The following is a 17,787-nucleotide window of genomic DNA, read 5'->3' as shown; positions in this document are numbered from 1 at the left end:
TGCAAAGAATGCGGTTATTTTCTCTTGGTTCTGTCCCGTTTTAATCAGCAAAGTTGCTGCCGTGTTAAAAGATGCTGTTACACTGCAAAAACTCCAAATCTTACCAGGAATATTTGTATTATTTCTAGTTAAAATGTCTCATTTTTAGTCAAAAAATCTCATTACACTTAAAACAAGAGTCATTACCAGAAAAATAATTTACCTGTTTCAAGTACATTTCACTTGAAATAAGTAGAAAAATCCTAACCCTAACCCTAACCCTAATCCTAACCCTAACCCTAACCCTAACCCTGCCAGTGGGACAAGATTTATCTTCTTATTACAAGCAAAAAAATCTTGTTCCACTGGCAGATTTTTCTACTTATTTTAAGTGAAAATCTACTTGAAACAGGTGAAAATTGTTGTTTTTTCCAGTGATGAGTCTTGTTTTAAGTGTAATGAGATTTTTCTTTGACTAAAAATGAGACATTTTAACTAGAAATAAGACAATTATTCTCGTTATATGTATGTATATCTATATGTGTACTGTGTGTATATATATATATATATATATATATATATATATATATATATATATATATATATATATATATATATATATATTTATATGTCAAAGACAGCAGGACAGTTAGCGGTGGCGCTGCCTGCTGTGATGCATCTAGGAGGTGATTTTCACCTGAAATCACATCAACGACGGCAGAAATATTGATTGGAATATTATAATTCTTCCAAGAAACTTCTTTCCCCTGAACTAAACCGTGTTGAGGCTGAGACCCGCCGGCTGGACGCCCACCTGACTGGCCCCGCCGGCCGCCGGCCGGTCTGCGTCTGCCCCCCTGGGGAGGGCAGTGTGGGCGGTGGGCCGCACCACGCCCTGGGGGGGGCCCCCGGTGCCGCCCCCCACCTCCCCGTAGGTGCCGGTGGCCGGGGCGGGGGACCCCGGCACCCGCACCGCCTTGAACTCGATGCCCTCGGCCCCCACGCCCGTCTTGTGCAGCATGTAGCTGGTCTCCGCGGAGACCGAGGACACTCCCCCCAGCACGGCCCGGGGCCCGGCCCCGGGGCCGCCCCCGCCCCCGGGACCCGGGTCCTTGCTGAACTTGATCTTCTTCCTGAAGGCGATGAAGAGGATGAGGAGGAAGATGATGACAAAGGCCAGGACCCCGATGCCGATGATCTCCCCTGGTCCGATGTAAGACAGCGGCTCGGCCTGGCGACGAGGAGAGGAAACACAAGATTGTTATTTAAAAAATAAGCTTTTAAATGTCAGTAAGTGTTTGCACCAGATTGAGACCAGATTGCACCATTGTCATATTTTTTTTCTTTGAATCAAAAAAGAATACGACTATCTGTGTTTGACGACAGGTATTTTGTGTTTTTTTATAACTTTGTTGTAGTTTTGTTTTTGCTTTTTTGTTTGTTTGTTTTTTGCCTTGACGTGAACGCCTTCGGACCGACCCGAAGCTGAAGCAGGCCACGCTGCTGTGGCCACACCGCTGTGTCCACACCGCTGTGTCCACGCCGCTGTGTCCACGCCGCTGTGTCCACGCCGCTGTGTCCACGCCGCTGGGTCCACGCCGCTGTGGCCACGCCGCTGTGGCCACGCCGCTGTGTCCACGCCGCTGTGTCAACGCCGCTGTGTCCACGCCGCTGTGTCCACGCCGCTGTGTCCACGCCGCTGTATCCACGCCGCTGTGTCAACGCCGCTGTGTCCACGCCGCTGTGTCCACGCCGCTGTGTCCACGCCGCTGTGTCCACGCCGCTGTGGCCACGCCGCTGTGGCCACGCCGCTGTGTCCACGCCGCTGTGTCCACGCCGCTGTGTCCACGCCGCTGTGGCCACGCTGCTGTGGCCACGCCGCTGTGTCCACGCCGCTGTGGCCACGCCGCTGTGTCCACGCCGCTGTGGCCACGCCGCTGTGCCCACGCCGCTGTGCCCACGCCGCTGTGCCCACGCCGCTGCGGCCACGCCGCTGTGTCCACGCTACTGTGTCAACGCTACTGTGTCAACGCTGCTGTGTCAACGCTGCTGTGTCAACGCTGCTGTGTCAACGCTGAAGAAGGTAAACCCGTCATGGGTTTACCTTCTTCACTTTTCTTTTTTTTTATTGAATGAGCAACACTCACTTCCACTAAATAAGTATTTCAGAGTTTGTTGGGACCAAAACACCCCGAGCTCCTCAAAGTGCAGATGTCAAGGTGCAGCTTCCCCCTCGGTCTGTGAATTCACTCGGGATGATTTAAATGAACCGAATAAGGTGAATTTAAATTGCTGCTTGATTTATTTGCTATGAAAGCAGCCCGGAGAGAGAAATGTGAACACGAGTCCAAGTTCTGTTCAGCAGAGCTTTGCATGTTGATCAGAAACACATTAAACTTTGTTGGTGTGAAATTTGATCATTGCTTCAGTCCACTAGCGACGCTGGCGCGGGTTTCCGGGTTATAAAAACCCAATGTCAACAACATTTCAAAGTAGAGGGCCCCCCCTCTGCCCTAAGGGGGGCCCAATGAGAGGGCCCCGTTTTGTGTGATACGTTCATATATAATCGTAAAATTTGTAGGTTATAATAACGATAACATGTGCATTGTGTGGCCAGTGTAGGTTAATTCTTACTTTACAACTGTCCTGAACGCATCAGGGCTGTGAGCCAACCTGATTGGCTGGAACTTAACTTGTTTCGTTTTTTTACATTGGAACTAACTCGTCTTGTATGTGAGAGACTGCGGCATTTTGGAGGGAACTTTGAAAGAGGAAAAATGGAGAATAAAAAGCACCAGTCTGGATCGTTAAAAAGAAAGGTAAAAGAGAGAAAGGAGAGGCTAGTTGCTTCCTGTCCGCCGCTCACCTCATATTTTGCAGCGGCGCCGGTGGCTGATGAGGAGGCTAGTGTTAGCTGTAGCGGCCGTTACATTGTTTTCCACGTTACTTGGAATATATTGTTCGAGCCGAGGATGATGTTCTGGAGTTCGGAGTCTGTGAGTTGGTGCAGCGGCAACAAGCGCAGAGACAGCAATCGGTGAGCACATAAATAATGATCAGAATGTTGTTATCGCCTTGACCACCTTAATGTACCTTGTGTTGTTGTCAACTGTAATAGACCGCCGAGTCTATTTGAATGCATATTGTGTGCAGTTGATACATTTTTAATAGGCTATGCGTTTTGTTGTGTTTAGACCGCCGTGTCTATTTTCTATTTATAGATCTCATTAATGGCCTTATAGACAATTGTGTCTATATTCTATCTGAATAGATTGTGTAATTGTAGTTTACATTTTATGTTTTAAGTTTATATTAAAGATGGTTTAGCTCAGACCCTGTGAGTCACCGTCACACCAGCACCAAGGACAGCGAGGCTCTCAGATTGACGGCTGTCAGGCTGCGTGGCGTGTGTGTGTGTGTGTGTGTGTGTGTGTGTGTGTGTGTGTGTGTGTGTGTGTGTGTGTGTGTGTGTGTGTGTGTGTGTGTGTGTGTGTGTGTGTGTGAACTGGTTTGTGGCTTTCTGAGGCACCTAGGCTTGCTTGGCTCAGTAAACGTGAGCATTTGTGTTGTTTGCTGGGTATGACGAGGTGTCCGTTATCTTTAAGTTGTTGAATAGTAAAATAATTATCATAAGGGCCCATTGAGAATGCTCCGCCCCCTCTGTGCTGAAACCCACGCTCCGACACTGGCGGAGGCTAAAACAAAACAGAAGAAATCAGCAGCACAGAAACGAAAAGATAGAAAAAGCCATTGTAATGGCACCTTAAGTTGTTTTATTGTAATTTTATTGAGTATGTCTTTGTATTGGGACTGAGTTGGGAATGTTTAATGTGAATTTTATTTATATGCTGCCATGTTGGTCAGTCATGTGTTTTTTCTTATTTATTGTATTTATTTATTTTGACATTTTGTATAAAATACCAGTCTGAGATGGATGTTTGTTTAGCCCTATATGATGCAGTGAGTTGGAACTTGGAGGTCATTGGTATTTTGCTGAATGCAGCAATAAAATGAGGAGGATAATAATTATAATTGTTGTCATGACACTTTCTTTGGCTTTCTCGTTTCTCATTCAGTTTTTACTCCTTATATTGTCTAAAATTGAATAGGGGAATACACAGAGCTTTGCCCTGTTGCACTATTCACCACCCTGCAGTTATTATTATCCTGTGCTATGCATTCATCTGCTGATCTGGAATGGTCTTTTTTGTTATAATCATTGAAGCTGCTTGTGGCTGTCAATCTCTTTCTAAACGACTTAAAGTCATGCAAAGTTAACCGATCCGACCCGTAAGATCCCAAAAATTTTGCGCGTGCGCGCTTTGCACGCGCACGCAGTTTAGGCCTCCGCTACCCAGGGGCCCCTTTGGGCTCAGAACCCATAAGGGATTACACCTGGCGACGCCCCTGCTTCAGTCTCCTGACCTGCAATAACAAAATAATCCTCAGGAAATGTGATGAATCAGCTTTTCTGAAGTGTTTTCCTTCAGGCGTCTGAACCGGAGCAGAAAGGTTTGACAGGAGTCTGAACTACGTCTCGTATTTCAAAGGCTTTCTACCCAGAATAGTGAATTTTAGAGGCTTTTCTACCAAGAATTGTGAATTTTAGAGGCTTTCTACCCAGAATGGTGAATTTTAGAGGCTTTTCTACCATTAATGCTGAATTTTAAATGCTTTCTAGCCAGAATGCTGAATTTTAGAGGCTTTTCTACCCAGAATGGTAAATTTAGGAGGCTTTCTACCCAGAATGCTGAATTTTAAATGCTTTCTAGCCAGAATGGTGAATTTTAAAGGCTTTTCTACCATTAATGCTGATTTTTAGAGGCTTTTCTACCCAGAATGGTGAATTTTAAAGGCTTTTCTACCATTAATGCTGAATTTTAGAGGCTTTTCTACCCAGAATGGTGAATTTTAAAGGCTTTTCTACCATTAATGCTGAATTTTAGAGGCTTTTCTACCATTAATGCTGAATTTTAGAGGCTTTTCTACCATTAATGCTGAATTCTAGAGGCTTTCTACCCAGAATGGTGAATTTTAAAGGCTTTTCTACCAATAATGCTGAATTTTAGAGGCTTTTCTACCATTAACGCTGAATTTTAGAGGCTTTCTACCCAGAATGGTGAATTTTAGAGGCTTTTCGACCCAGAATGGTGAATTTTAGGTTTCTAATTAGGATTAGATCCGCTGGAAAGGTTTCACACCTTCTGAAGTACGAAGCTTCTATTTCCTCACGAGTTTGAGCAAAACACTTGACGATAACAATGCAAATACAGATTATTAATGGTGTTTTATCATAATATCTTGTTTCCATAAGTGTTCAGATAGAGTTACATGTGGATCTGAGTTCTGCTGCGTCCGAACGAACAAACGCATCTTGTGTAGTTCACTAGACGTGAAAACAGAACTAAAGTAAAGAGCTTGAGGGAGTCGTCTCTCCTCCTCCGACACGGTCGTGGGAACGGATCCAAGAAAAGTTCTGCAGCGTTGACAGGGAATAAGAGCAAAGTGGTTTCTATTATCGGTTGTCAAAGACTCAAAGACTCAACGCCTTAACGCTTGAAAACTCCTCAACGCTTCGGCCGGTCGTGAAGCAAACAACCAGCCGTCTACAGGAAACTCTCAGGAGAGAAACTCACGACTGATGTTTCAGTGTCTCGGGCAGAGATTCACTTCTTCACTTCTTCACTTCTTCACTTCTTCACGGTAACACCTTTTATCCGTCCCTCTGTCTGACACGTGTCAGAGTTTTGCTCCAGCAGCCAGTTTCAAACGTCAAGGAAAAATAAAAGATCTTTTACGTTTTCAACCGTCCTTGTTCAGTGTTCTGCTCTTATTTTAATATTTATCCACAGCCTCTCCTTTTGAACACTTCCTGTTGACTCCTGTTTCATGACTAGGCTGTTTTCTCTAGTTGCAGGGTCAGCCCATTTTATGACTAGGCTGTTTTCTCTAGTTGCAGGGTCCACTCCTGTTTTATGACTAGGCTGTTTTCTGTAGTTGCAGGGTCAACTCCTGTTTTATGACTAGGCTGTTTTCTCTAGTTGCAGGGTCAACTCCTGTTTTATGACTAAGCTGTTTTCTGTAGTTGCAGGGTCAACTCCTGTTTTATGACTAGGCTGTTTTCTCTAGTTGCAGGGTCAACTCCTGTTTTATGACTAGGCTGTTTTCTCTAGTTGCAGGGTCAACTCCTGTTTTATGACTAGGCTGTTTTCTCTAGTTGCAGGGTCAACTCCTGTTTTATGACTAGGCTTTTTTCTCTATTTGCAGGGTCGACTCCTGTTTTACGACTAGCCTGTTTTCTCTAGTTGCAGGGTTAACTCCTGTTTTATGACTAGTCTGTTTTCTCTAGTTGCAGGGTCAACTCCTGTTTTATGACTAGACTGTTTTCTCTAGTTGCAGGGTTAACTCCTGTTTTATGACTAGGCTGTTTTCTCTAGTGGCAGGGTCGACTCCTGTTTTACGACTAGGCTGTTTTCTCTAGTTGCAGGGTCAGCCCGTTTTATGACTAGGCTGTTTTCTCTAGTTGCAGGGTCAACTCCTGTTTTATGACTAGGCTGTTTTCTCTAGTTGCAGGGTCAACTACTGTTTTATGACTAGGCTGTTTTCTCTAGTTGCAGGGTCAACTCCTGTTTTATGACTAGGCTGTTTTCTCTAGTTGCAGGGTCAACTCCTGTTTTATGACTAGGCTGTTTTCTTTAGTTGCAGGGTCAACTCCTGTTTTATGACTAGGCTGTTTTCTCTATTTGCAGGGTCAACTCCTGTTTTATGACTAGGCTTTTTTCTCTAGTTGCAGGGTCAACTCCTGTTTTATGACTAGGCTGTTTTCTCTAGTTGCAGGGTCATCTCGTGTTTTATGACTAGGCTGTTTTCTCTAGTTGCAAGGTCAGCCCGTTTTATGACTAGGCTGTATTCTCTAGTTGCAGGGTCATCTCCTGTTTTATGACTAGGCTGTTTTCTCTAGTTGCAGGGTCAACTCCTGTTTTATGACTAGGCTGTTTTTCTCGTGTCAGGGTCAACTCCTGTTTTATGACTAGGCTGTTTTCTCTAGTTGCAGGGTCAGCCCATTTTATGACTAGGCTGTTTTCTCTAGTTGCAGGGTCAACTCCTGTTTTGTGACTAGGCTGTTTTCTCTAGTTGCAGGGTCAACTCCTGTTTTATGACTAGGCTGTTTTCTCTAGTTGCAGGGTCAACTCCTGTTTTATGACTAGGCTGTTTTCTCTAGTTTCAGGGTCAACCCCTGTTTTATGACTAGGCTGTTTTCTCTAGTCGCAGGGTCCACTCCTGTTTTATGACTAGGCTGTTTTCTCTAGTCGCAAGGTCAACTCCTGTTTTATGACTAGGCTGTTTTCTCTATTTGCAGGGTCAACTCCTGTTTTATGACTAGGCTGTTTTCTCTAGTCGCAGGGTCAACCCCCTTTTTTATGACTAAGCTGTTTTCTCTAATTGCAGGGTCAACTCCTGTTTTATGACTAGGCTGTTTCCTCTAGTTGCAGGGTCAACTCCTGTTTTATGACTAAGCTGTTTTCTCTATTTGCAGGGTCAAGCCCTGTTTTGTGACTAGGCTGTTTTCTCTAGTTGCAGGGTCAACTCCTGTTTTATGACTAGGCTGTTTTCTCTAGTTGCATGGTCAACTCCTGTTTTATGACTAAGCTGTTTTCTCTAGTTGCAGGGTCAACTCCTGTTTTATGACTAAGCTGTTTTCTTTAGTTGCAGGGTCAACTCCTGTTTTATGACTAGGCTGTTTTCTCTAGTTGCAGGGTCAACTCCTGTTTTATGACTAGGCTGTTTCCTCTAGTTGCAGGGTCAACTCCTGTTTTATGACTAAGCTGTTTTCTCTATTTGCAGGGTCAAGCCCTGTTTTGTGACTAGGCTGTTTTCTCTAGTTGCAGGGTCAACTCCTGTTTTATGACTAAGCTGTTTTCTTTAGTTGCAGGGTCAACTCCTGTTTTATGACTAGGCTGTTTTCTCTAATTGCAGGATCAACTCCTGTTTTGTGACTAGGCTGTTTTCTCTAGTCGCAGGGTCAACCCCCTTTTTTATGACTAAGCTGTTTTCTGTAATTGCAGGGTCAACTCCTGTTTTATGACTAAGCTGTTTTCTCTAGTTTCAGGGTCAACCCCTGTTTTATGACTAGGCTGTTTTCTCTAGTCGCAAGGTCAACTCCTGTTTTATGACTAGGCTGTTTTCTCTATTTGCAGGGTCAACTCCTGTTTTATGACTAGGCTGTTTTCTCTAGTCGCAGGGTCAACCCCCTTTTTTATGACTAAGCTGTTTTCTCTAATTGCAGGGTCAACTCCTGTTTTATGACTAGGCTGTTTCCTCTAGTTGCAGGGTCAACTCCTGTTTTATGACTAAGCTGTTTTCTCTATTTGCAGGGTCAAGCCCTGTTTTGTGACTAGGCTGTTTTCTCTAGTTGCAGGGTCAACTCCTGTTTTATGACTAGGCTGTTTTCTCTAGTTGCATGGTCAACTCCTGTTTTATGACTAAGCTGTTTTCTCTAGTTGCAGGGTCAACTCCTGTTTTATGACTAAGCTGTTTTCTTTAGTTGCAGGGTCAACTCCTGTTTTATGACTAGGCTGTTTTCTCTAGTTGCAGGGTCAACTCCTGTTTTATGACTAGGCTGTTTCCTCTAGTTGCAGGGTCAACTCCTGTTTTATGACTAAGCTGTTTTCTCTATTTGCAGGGTCAAGCCCTGTTTTGTGACTAGGCTGTTTTCTCTAGTTGCAGGGTCAACTCCTGTTTTATGACTAAGCTGTTTTCTTTAGTTGCAGGGTCAACTCCTGTTTTATGACTAGGCTGTTTTCTCTAATTGCAGGATCAACTCCTGTTTTGTGACTAGGCTGTTTTCTCTAGTCGCAGGGTCAACCCCCTTTTTTATGACTAAGCTGTTTTCTGTAATTGCAGGGTCAACTCCTGTTTTATGAGTAGGCTGTTTCCTCTAGTTGCAGGGTCAACTCCTGTTTTATGACTAAGCTGTTTTCTCTATTTGCAGGGTCAAGCCCTGTTTTGTGACTAGGCTGTTTTCTCTAGTTGCAGGGTCAACTCCTGTTTTATGACTAAGCTGTTTTCTTTAGTTGCAGGGTCAACTCCTGTTTTATGACTAGGCTGTTTTCTCTAGTTGCAGGGTCAACTCCTGTTTTATGACTAAGCTGTTTTCTTTAGTTGCAGGGTCAACTCCTGTTTTATGACTAAGCTGTTTTCTCTAGTTGCAGGATCAACTCCTGTTTTATGACTAGGCTGTTTTCTCTAGTTGCAGGGTCGACTCCTGTTTTGTGACAAGTCTGTTAAATGGTGTTTCTTTCGGTGAAGACAATGAAGAGAAACAGATGTTTTAACACTGATGGGTTTTATCCGTTATCTGGGTTGACATCTTAAGTATGAAGTAATAAACAGGGACAAGCGGCTGAAGGTTTGATATGTTTGGCAGACGGGGTTCACGTACAAAGAACACCTCCCTTTTTAGTATAAATACGACTGGATCCATGACCACGCTGTGCATTTTCTCTCCTACCTTTGTGGTTTGAGAAAAGTGTAAAACCCCCGGCTAGAAAACATAGTGCATGATATAATAAAAGCTTGAATTAACTTTGATTCTGTTCACTGGTTTTCTTATGGTGCACCAGACAAACGAACACGAGGATCTTCCAACCTGAAAGTGACCAAACACTAATCCTACCAGCTCAGATGCTTCAGAGCAAGTGAAGGGTCTTTTCATGCAAATGGATTTACTTCTTTACTTTTACACATTAGTAAAACCCGTCGGCGGAGCTGCGTCTCGCCGCGTCTCGCCGCGTCTCGCCGCGCTGCCGTGGAACCTGTGGGGCGACCGATGAGGACGGAAATTAATTGGATCCATTTTCAGATTAGTGTCACACGCTCAAACAGCCGGTTGAAAACTTGAAAGGGTCTGAAAACGGCTCCGACGCAGCCCGTAATAACAGTCACGAGCAGGAGAACTTCAAATGGAAGCTGTGATTTAGCCATTAGCGCCGCGGCGGTGGGGGGGCCGAGCCTCGCAGGTGAACGCCGCTCACTCAAACCCCTCAGCAGCGTCTCCGTGTTTGTGAAAGCTAATTCCGAGCAGCAGGATCCCGCCTGAGCGGCTCTCCGGGGGTTTTAACGGCGTACCTGGGCGTCGTCCCCGACTCTCCAGGGTTTTAACGGCGTACCTGTGCGTCGTCCCCGACTCTCCGGGGGTTTTAACGGCGTACCTGTGCGTCGTCCCCGAGGCTCCGGGGGTTTTAACGGCGTACCTGGGCGTCGTCCCCGACTCTCCGGGGTTTTAACGGCGTACCTGGGCGTCGTCCCCGACTCTCCGGGGTTTTAACGGCGTACCTGCGCGTCGTCCCCGAGGCTCCGGGGGTTTTAACGTCGTCCCCGACTCTCCGGGGGTGTTAACGGCGTACCTGTGCGTCGTCCCCGACTCTCCGGGGGTTTTAACGGCGTACCTGCGCGTCGTCCCCGAGGCCCTGGTCCTCGCAGGGCCGGCCTTCGTCGCCTCCGTCGGAGCAGTTGCAGAAGAAGGACCCGAAGGTGTTGACGCACTCCCCGCCCCCACCGGCACAGCCGTCCTGGACGCACTCGTCCACGTCCTCCTCGCATCTGGAAAAGAGAGACAATTATAAATAATAATTAAAGCTGCAAGCAGCAATGAACGTTCCTCCACCCTCGTGCACGTTCAAGCTGCAGTGGAAGCTTGTATGACTATGTAGATTCTTCAGAACTGGACATTTAGTGGATGAAATCACCCACGACTCTCTGTATCAAACCATTCAAAAGTTATGGCAGAAAGTAGGAACTATCAGATATCGACCAATCAAAAGAAGGGGTGGGGCTAATTTGCACCAATTATGGGCAAGGACTCAAAACTAAGTCCGATGAAACCACCCACGAGTCTTTATGTCAAACCATTCAAAAGTTATGGCAGAAAGTAGGAACTATCAAATATGGACCAATCAGATGAAGGGGGGGGCGCGTTTTTTGGCGTCTATCGTCGCCACGGTAACGGTTTTGACTGAGAAAAGTAATGCGCATCGTCGCAGGATGGAGACGCACATTTTGATGTATAACACACCTGGGTGCACGTTACGGTTCGGGCGAAGAAACGGCTGCAGGAATGGCATAAATTGCGCGAAAATTACACGATTAATTCAAAATGGCCGACTTCCTGTTGGGTTTGGGCCATGACGTCAAACCGTATTGTGGGGCTTGAGGTACAAAGTTTTCTAGGGGGCGCTGTTGAGCCGTTAAGCCACGCCCATTAATGCAAACCATTAAATATCAAAGTTATCGCCAGGCCTGGCTTGGTGCAAAATTTGGTGACTTTTGGGGCACGTTTAGGGGAAAAAAGGCCCTCATTTCGTCGGAAGAAGGAAAAAAAAAAACGAGAACAGAAAAATTCCTAGCTAGGGCTAGGGCAGTGCTAGGGCCCTAATAATTTATCTCACACTCGCGTGTGAGAGCAGAATTTTCTGGGTACAACTTTTTTATTAACATACAAATGTTTATCATTACGAATAGTTATAACATGGACACATCTTTCTGAAATCTTACTCCATAAAAGGGCAGGAAAACAGACATTTCTCATTCCTTCACGAGTTTTCCTTTGATTATTCCAAACACACTTATCAAACGCTGGTCAGACGGAGAAGATAAAGGCGTTTTTGGGGGGGTTTTCATCGTGTAACCATCTGAAGTCTCGCTGTGGATGATAAAAGCGGAGACTCGAGCACATAAAGTTGTGTCTTCAAGGCCTCGGTCCGGCCGGCCACGGCCGCTCATGAATATTTCACATGACCGTAATTGAAAAAGCTTCACCAACACCAGCCTCGGTCGCGTCACGTTAGCTCTTTTGTATAATTCAGCTAATTACCGAAGACGTTTTGCGTTTTTTGTTGACAGTTAAGCGTAAATACATCTTTAATTGTGTTGTTATTCATCCGTCTGCAGGCGGAAAAACTTCACGGCTAATTAGAGTTAATGGATGTTGAAGCCGGGCCTTTTATTCTGCCTGCGGCTTAAACTGGTGATGATTATCTGGTGCCTGGAAAAAAAAAAGAAATAAAAAAAGCATTTTGAATTTCATTTCAGACCAATCTTTAATCCAAGTTCATGAAAAGAGCTTTTCCATCTGTGCAGGAAACATGAAGAGCTGTTTCTCCTCTGAGGGGAAGCTGCCCTCTAGTGGCCGATCTGAGGAACTGACGTTCAGAACAGAAGGTCCTTTCAAAGGCAATTACTAAGCTGTGATTACTGAGGCTTTTCTACCTAGAATGGTGAATTTTAGAGGTTTTTCTACACAGAATGCTGAATTTTACAGATTTTCTACCCAGAATGTTGAATTCCAGAGGATTTTTTTGCACAGAATGGTGAATTTTAGATACTTTCTACCCAGAATGCTGAATTTTAGAGGCTTTTCTATCCAGAATGATGAATTCTAGAGGCTTTTCTACCCAGAATGGTGAATTTTAGAGGCTTTTCTACCCATAATGCTGAATTTTAGAGGCTTTTCTACCCAGAATGCTGAATTTTAGAGGCTTTTCTACCAAGAATGGTGAATTTTAGATACTTTCTACCCAGAATTCTGTATTTTAAAGGCTTTTCTACCTAGAATGGTGAATTTCTAGAGGCTTTTCTACCCAGAATACTGAATTTTAGAGGCTTTTCTACTCAGAATGGTGAATTTTAAAGGTTTTTTTTACCCAGAATGCTGAATTTTAGAGGCTTTCTACCCAAAATGCTGAATTTTATGGATTTTTCTACCCAGAATAATGAATTTTAGATGCTTTTCTACCCAAAATGGGGAATTTTAAAGGCTTTCTACCCAGAATGGTGAGTTTTAGAGGCTAAATGGTGTGTTTCTGCAGACTTGTGTTTCTGCAGACTTGTGTTTCTACAGACTTGTGTTTCTGCAGACTTGTGTTTCTGCAGACTTGTGTTTCTGCAGACTTGTGTTTCTGCAGACTTGTGTTTCTACAGACTTGTGTTTCTGCAGACTTGTGTTTCTGCAGACTTGTGTTTCTACAGACTTGTGTTTCTACAGACTTGTGTTTCTACAGACTTGTGTTTCTACAGACTTGTGTTTCTGCAGACTTGTGTTTCTACAGACTTGTGTTTCTACAGACTTGTGTTTCTACAGACTTGTGTTTCTACAGACTTGTGTTTCTGCAGACTTGTGTTTCTACAGACTTGTGTTTCTACAGACTTGTGTTTCTACAGACTTGTGTTTCTGCAGACTTGTGTTTCTACAGACTTGTGTTTCTACAGACTTGTGTTTCTGCAGACTTGTGTTTCTGCAGACTTGTGTTTCTACAGACTTGTGTTTCTACAGACTTGTGTTTCTGCAGACTTGTGTTTCTACAGACTTGTGTTTCTACAGACTTGTGTTTCTACAGACTTGTGTTTCTACAGACTTGTGTTTCTGCAGACTTACACATGGTTTTTATTGCCTAAACGAGAACGCAGAAGCCGCTGTTTTGGTGTCTGAGACTTTGCGACTCTAATTTCTAGTTCATGCTGCTTAACGAAGCCGCGGCTCCCTGACGCCGCCGTTAGTCGCCGGTTAAAGTGTTGGTGAGAGCGGTGTCTTCCACGAGTCCTGCAGGTTAAAGAGTTTGTCTTACACGAGTCCTGCAGGTTAAAGAGTTTGTCTTACACGAGTCCTGCAGGTTAAAGAGTTTGTAATCTTACACGAGTCCTGCAGGTTAAAGAGTTTTTAATCTTACACGAGTCCTGCAGGTTAAAGAGTTTGTCTTACACGAGTCCCCCAGTAGGGTTGCCACCCGTCCCGTAAAATACAGAATTGTCCTTTATTTGAGAAAAAAATGTTGCGTCCCGTATTGAACTAATACGGGATGCGATTTGTCCCGTATTTTCACTAACGCCCCAAACACACGTCTGTCACACACACATCTACACTACATTTAACAATAATGAACTAAATAAAACACAGGAAACATTAAGGCCAGCTAAATCTTTGCTGGCCTTAATGTTGCGTTCCGTATTGAACCAATACGGACATTTATTATGCTCTTATTTATTGATGTCATAATAAACAGGTGAAGGTCGGAACATTTGAATAAATTGCAAAACGTCATTCGTAGTAAATTTAACTAAAGGTGAAACAAATATATTATTTCCCACTACATTCAAAGTGAGATATTTCAAGCCTTTATTTGTTATAATTTTGGTGATTATGGCTCACAGTTTATGAAAACCCCAAATAAAAAATAAATTAGAGATTATTTTATGAAATCAATAAACAATTTCATCATCAAAATTATAACAAATAAAGGTTTAACATATCTTGCTTTGCATGTAATAAGACTAGGTAATATATTAGTTTAACTTTTTAAGTTGAATTATTGAAATAAGTTAACTTTTACACCATATTCTAGTTGAATTATTGAAATAAATTAACTTTTACACCGTATTCTAGTTGAATTATTGAAATAAATTAACTTTTACACCATATTCTAGTTGAATTATTGAAATAAATTAACTTTTACACCATATTCTAGTTGAATTATTGAAATAAATTAACTTTTACACCATATTCTAGTTGAATTATTGAAATAAATTAACTTTTACACCATATTCTAGTTGAATTATTGAAATAAATTAACTTTTACACCATATTCTAGTTGAATTATTGAAATAAATTAACTTTTACACCATATTCTAGTTGAATTATTGAAATAAATTAACTTTTACACCATATTCTAGTTGAATTATTGAAATAAATTCACTTTTACACCATATTCTAGTCGAATTATTGAAATAAATTAACTTTTACACCATATTCTAGTTGAATTATTGAAATAAATTCACTTTTACACCATATTCTAGTTGAATTATTGAAATAAATTCACTTTTACACCATATTCTTCACCTGTATCTATATTCTACATCTGGGCTGATGTTACATACGTAGCATAGGAGGATATTTCAGTTGCTAGTATGGTTGTCTGTCTGTACAGTCATGCAAGTTCAATGCTATTAAAACACTTTAAACTTTAAATCAAAGCATTTTGTTTTTTCATATAAAATAAACACATTTTTATTCAGTTTAGAAGTTTTTTTTTTGGTTCCTGCGCTGATGAAATCGGGGCGTCCCTTATTTCTATTTCTGAAAGGTGGAAACCCTAGATATATACCCCCCAGTCCTGCAGGTTAAAGTGTTTCTTACACGAGTCCCCCCAGTCCTGCGGGGCAGCTGCAGACAAAGGCGTTCCCCACCGGCCGGCACTCCCCTCCGTTCTGGCAGGGGTTTGGCGAGCAGGCCGTCAGCAGCAGCTCGCAGCGCTCGCCGCCGAAGCCGGCGCCGCAAACGCACTGGAATCCTGGAGAGAGATCAGAGCACAGAACACATCAGAGACTTTACCGGGAACGTTTCTACTTTTCTCTGCTGGAATGGAAACTTTGTTGTTAATAATTTCTCCTAAATATTTAAACCAGGAAAAGCTCCCAGACTTTATCATCCCGCCCAGTCCTTTATTTTTCACCCCAACCCTGACTGAGGGGAACTGAACGTTTATTAAATAGTTTTGAGGAGAAATTAATCTCTTTCCAGTTGTTAAAGTGTAAGAAAACCTTTTATTGATGACGGATAAATTCCCTCTAAAATTCGATGAAGCCGACGCTGCAACTGCACAGGATGTCGGGGTTTTGACATTTCCCCCAGTTTGAGTTTCAGTTCTGTCTCTCCTGTTTCCCATCCGTCCCGAGGGCGACCCCCCCGAACTGCCTCGCCTTGTAATTTTTATATTTTATTTTTTGTTTTTTCTTATCTTTTATTTCATAAATGTTTTAATTTTTTTATCTTAGTTTTTATTTTATATATTTTTTCTTTTATTGTCTTTTATTTTTTGATTTCTTTTTTAATTTAATTTTTTTCAATCTTATTTTTTTTTATTTCCTTTTTTATCTTAGTTCGTATTTTATATTATTTTATTTTTTATTTTTTATCTTAGTTTTTATTTTATAGTTTTTTTTCGTTTTTGTCTTTTATACTTATTTTATTTTTTTAATTTTTTTTTTAATCTTTTATTTTTCAATTTTCTTTTATTTTCTTTTATTTTTTCTTTTATATATTTTTTTTATTTTCTTGTCTTTTATTTTTTAATTCTTTTTTTATCTTATATTTTTTCCTTTTTTTCTTTATTTATTTTTTATCTTAGTTTTTATTTTATATTTATTTTTTTATTTTTGTCTTTTATATTTATTTATTATTATAATTTTTTTATATTTTATTTTTTTCATTTAATTTTTTAATTTTTTTATATTTTATTTTTCAATTTTATTTTTTTAATCTTTTTTATTTTTTTTAATCTTTTTTTTATTTTATATATATGTTCTTTCCAGGAAAGAAGGATGAGACGTCTGGCAATCAAGGAGGAAAAATGTATAATTACATGAGTTTTGCCTTTAAGGGAGTGTTTCAGGAGGGAATCCAAATAGAGCAGATACAGGATTGGGGTTGATGACTTTTTGAAGCATCGTGGAATAGGCGTTAAAAATGCTGGGCTGGACCAGAACATATGTATATATGGCACTTTTATACGAGAACCTACTCAGCGCGACTCAACCCGCCTCACCCTCGTTTGTTTCTAGACACCCAGATCAGAAGTAGGAGGTTGGAGAAGCTGCTGTGATGTATTTGTCTCGCCGGTCGGCCCGGCCCCGAGGGCGACCCCCCGAACCTTGACCATGTGTTCGTTTGTCCGTACTGTTTCCTCCCTCCATGTTCTCCTCATCAGTTTTCCTGTTCGTGTTTTTTTTTATCTTAGTTTTTATTTTATATATTTTTTCTTTTCTTGTCTTTTATTTTTTAATTTATTTTTTTAATCTTTTCTTTTTTAATTTTCTTTTATTTTCTTTTATTTTTTATTTCATATATTTTTTTATTTTCTTGTCTTTTATTTTCTAATTTTATTTTTTTCTATCTTATATTTTTTCCTTTTTTTCTTTATTTATTTTTTATTTTATATTTATTTTTTTTCATTTTTGGTCGGCCCGGCCCCGAGGGCGACCCCCGGAACCTTGACCATGTCCGTACTGTTTCCTCCCTCCATGTTTCTCCTCGTCAGTTTTCCTGTTCGTGTTCCCGGTCCATTTTTTGATCCTGCTCAGCAGCGCTTTTGGTTTGTTTTGGGTTCAATAAATCCTACTTTGTGAACTCCTGCCTCCTGCTCTCCTGCGTTTGGGTCCTCAACAAACCTATCGTGATACAGGAAGCCAGTTGGTAAAGTAGATCAAATATCAGAGTTTATTGTGTAAGTTTCTACTTTTCTCTGCCATAATGGAAACTTTTTTGTTAATAATTTCTCCTAAATATTTAGTAAAAACCTGGAAAAGCAGCCCAGATTTGATCAACCCACCCAGTCTTGTATTTTTCAGTCCGATTGGGCTGAAACCCACCCAACCTGGCAACGTCTAGCAACTGTAAATAGATTTATTCAAAACTATTTAATAAACTTTTCGCTTTCAAAGTGTAAAAAAACGTATTGATGACGGATAAATTCCTTCTAAACTTCGGTGAAGTTTTCGGTGAAGTCGGTCTGTTGGTAAAGCAAATAAAATATCAGTTTATTGTGTACGTTTCTACTTTTCTCTGCCATAATGGAAACTTTTTTGTTAATAATTTCTCCTAAATATTTAGTAAAAACCAGGAAAAGCACCCAAGATTGTATCAACCCGCCCAGTCCTGTATTTTTCAGTCTAATTGGGGTGAAACTCGCTCAACCTGGCAACGTCTAACAACTGTAAACAGATTTATTTCTCCTCAAACCTATTTAATAAACTTCCCTT

General features: G+C 41.7%; 1 protein-coding gene across 1 annotated transcript in view; it reads right to left on the bottom strand.

The window, feature by feature from the left end:
- The window catches only part of LOC133459398 (protocadherin Fat 3-like), a 299,910-nt gene that overhangs the window by 33,128 nt on the left and 248,995 nt on the right, over window positions 1-17,787 (bottom strand). The window contains exons 48-50 of the mRNA XM_061739291.1: window positions 15,167-15,320; window positions 10,428-10,581; window positions 794-1,210 (exon numbers count right to left, since the gene is read on the bottom strand). Of these exons, the coding sequence (XP_061595275.1) occupies window positions 794-1,210; window positions 10,428-10,581; window positions 15,167-15,320 (725 nt within the window). The remainder of the gene's footprint in view (window positions 1-793; window positions 1,211-10,427; window positions 10,582-15,166; window positions 15,321-17,787) is intronic.

Source organism: Cololabis saira, chromosome 14 (assembly GCF_033807715.1).
Source record: "Cololabis saira isolate AMF1-May2022 chromosome 14, fColSai1.1, whole genome shotgun sequence".
In the NCBI taxonomy this organism is placed as follows: Eukaryota; Metazoa; Chordata; class Actinopteri; order Beloniformes; family Belonidae; genus Cololabis; species Cololabis saira.
This window is presented reverse-complemented; position numbering and strand designations above follow the sequence as displayed.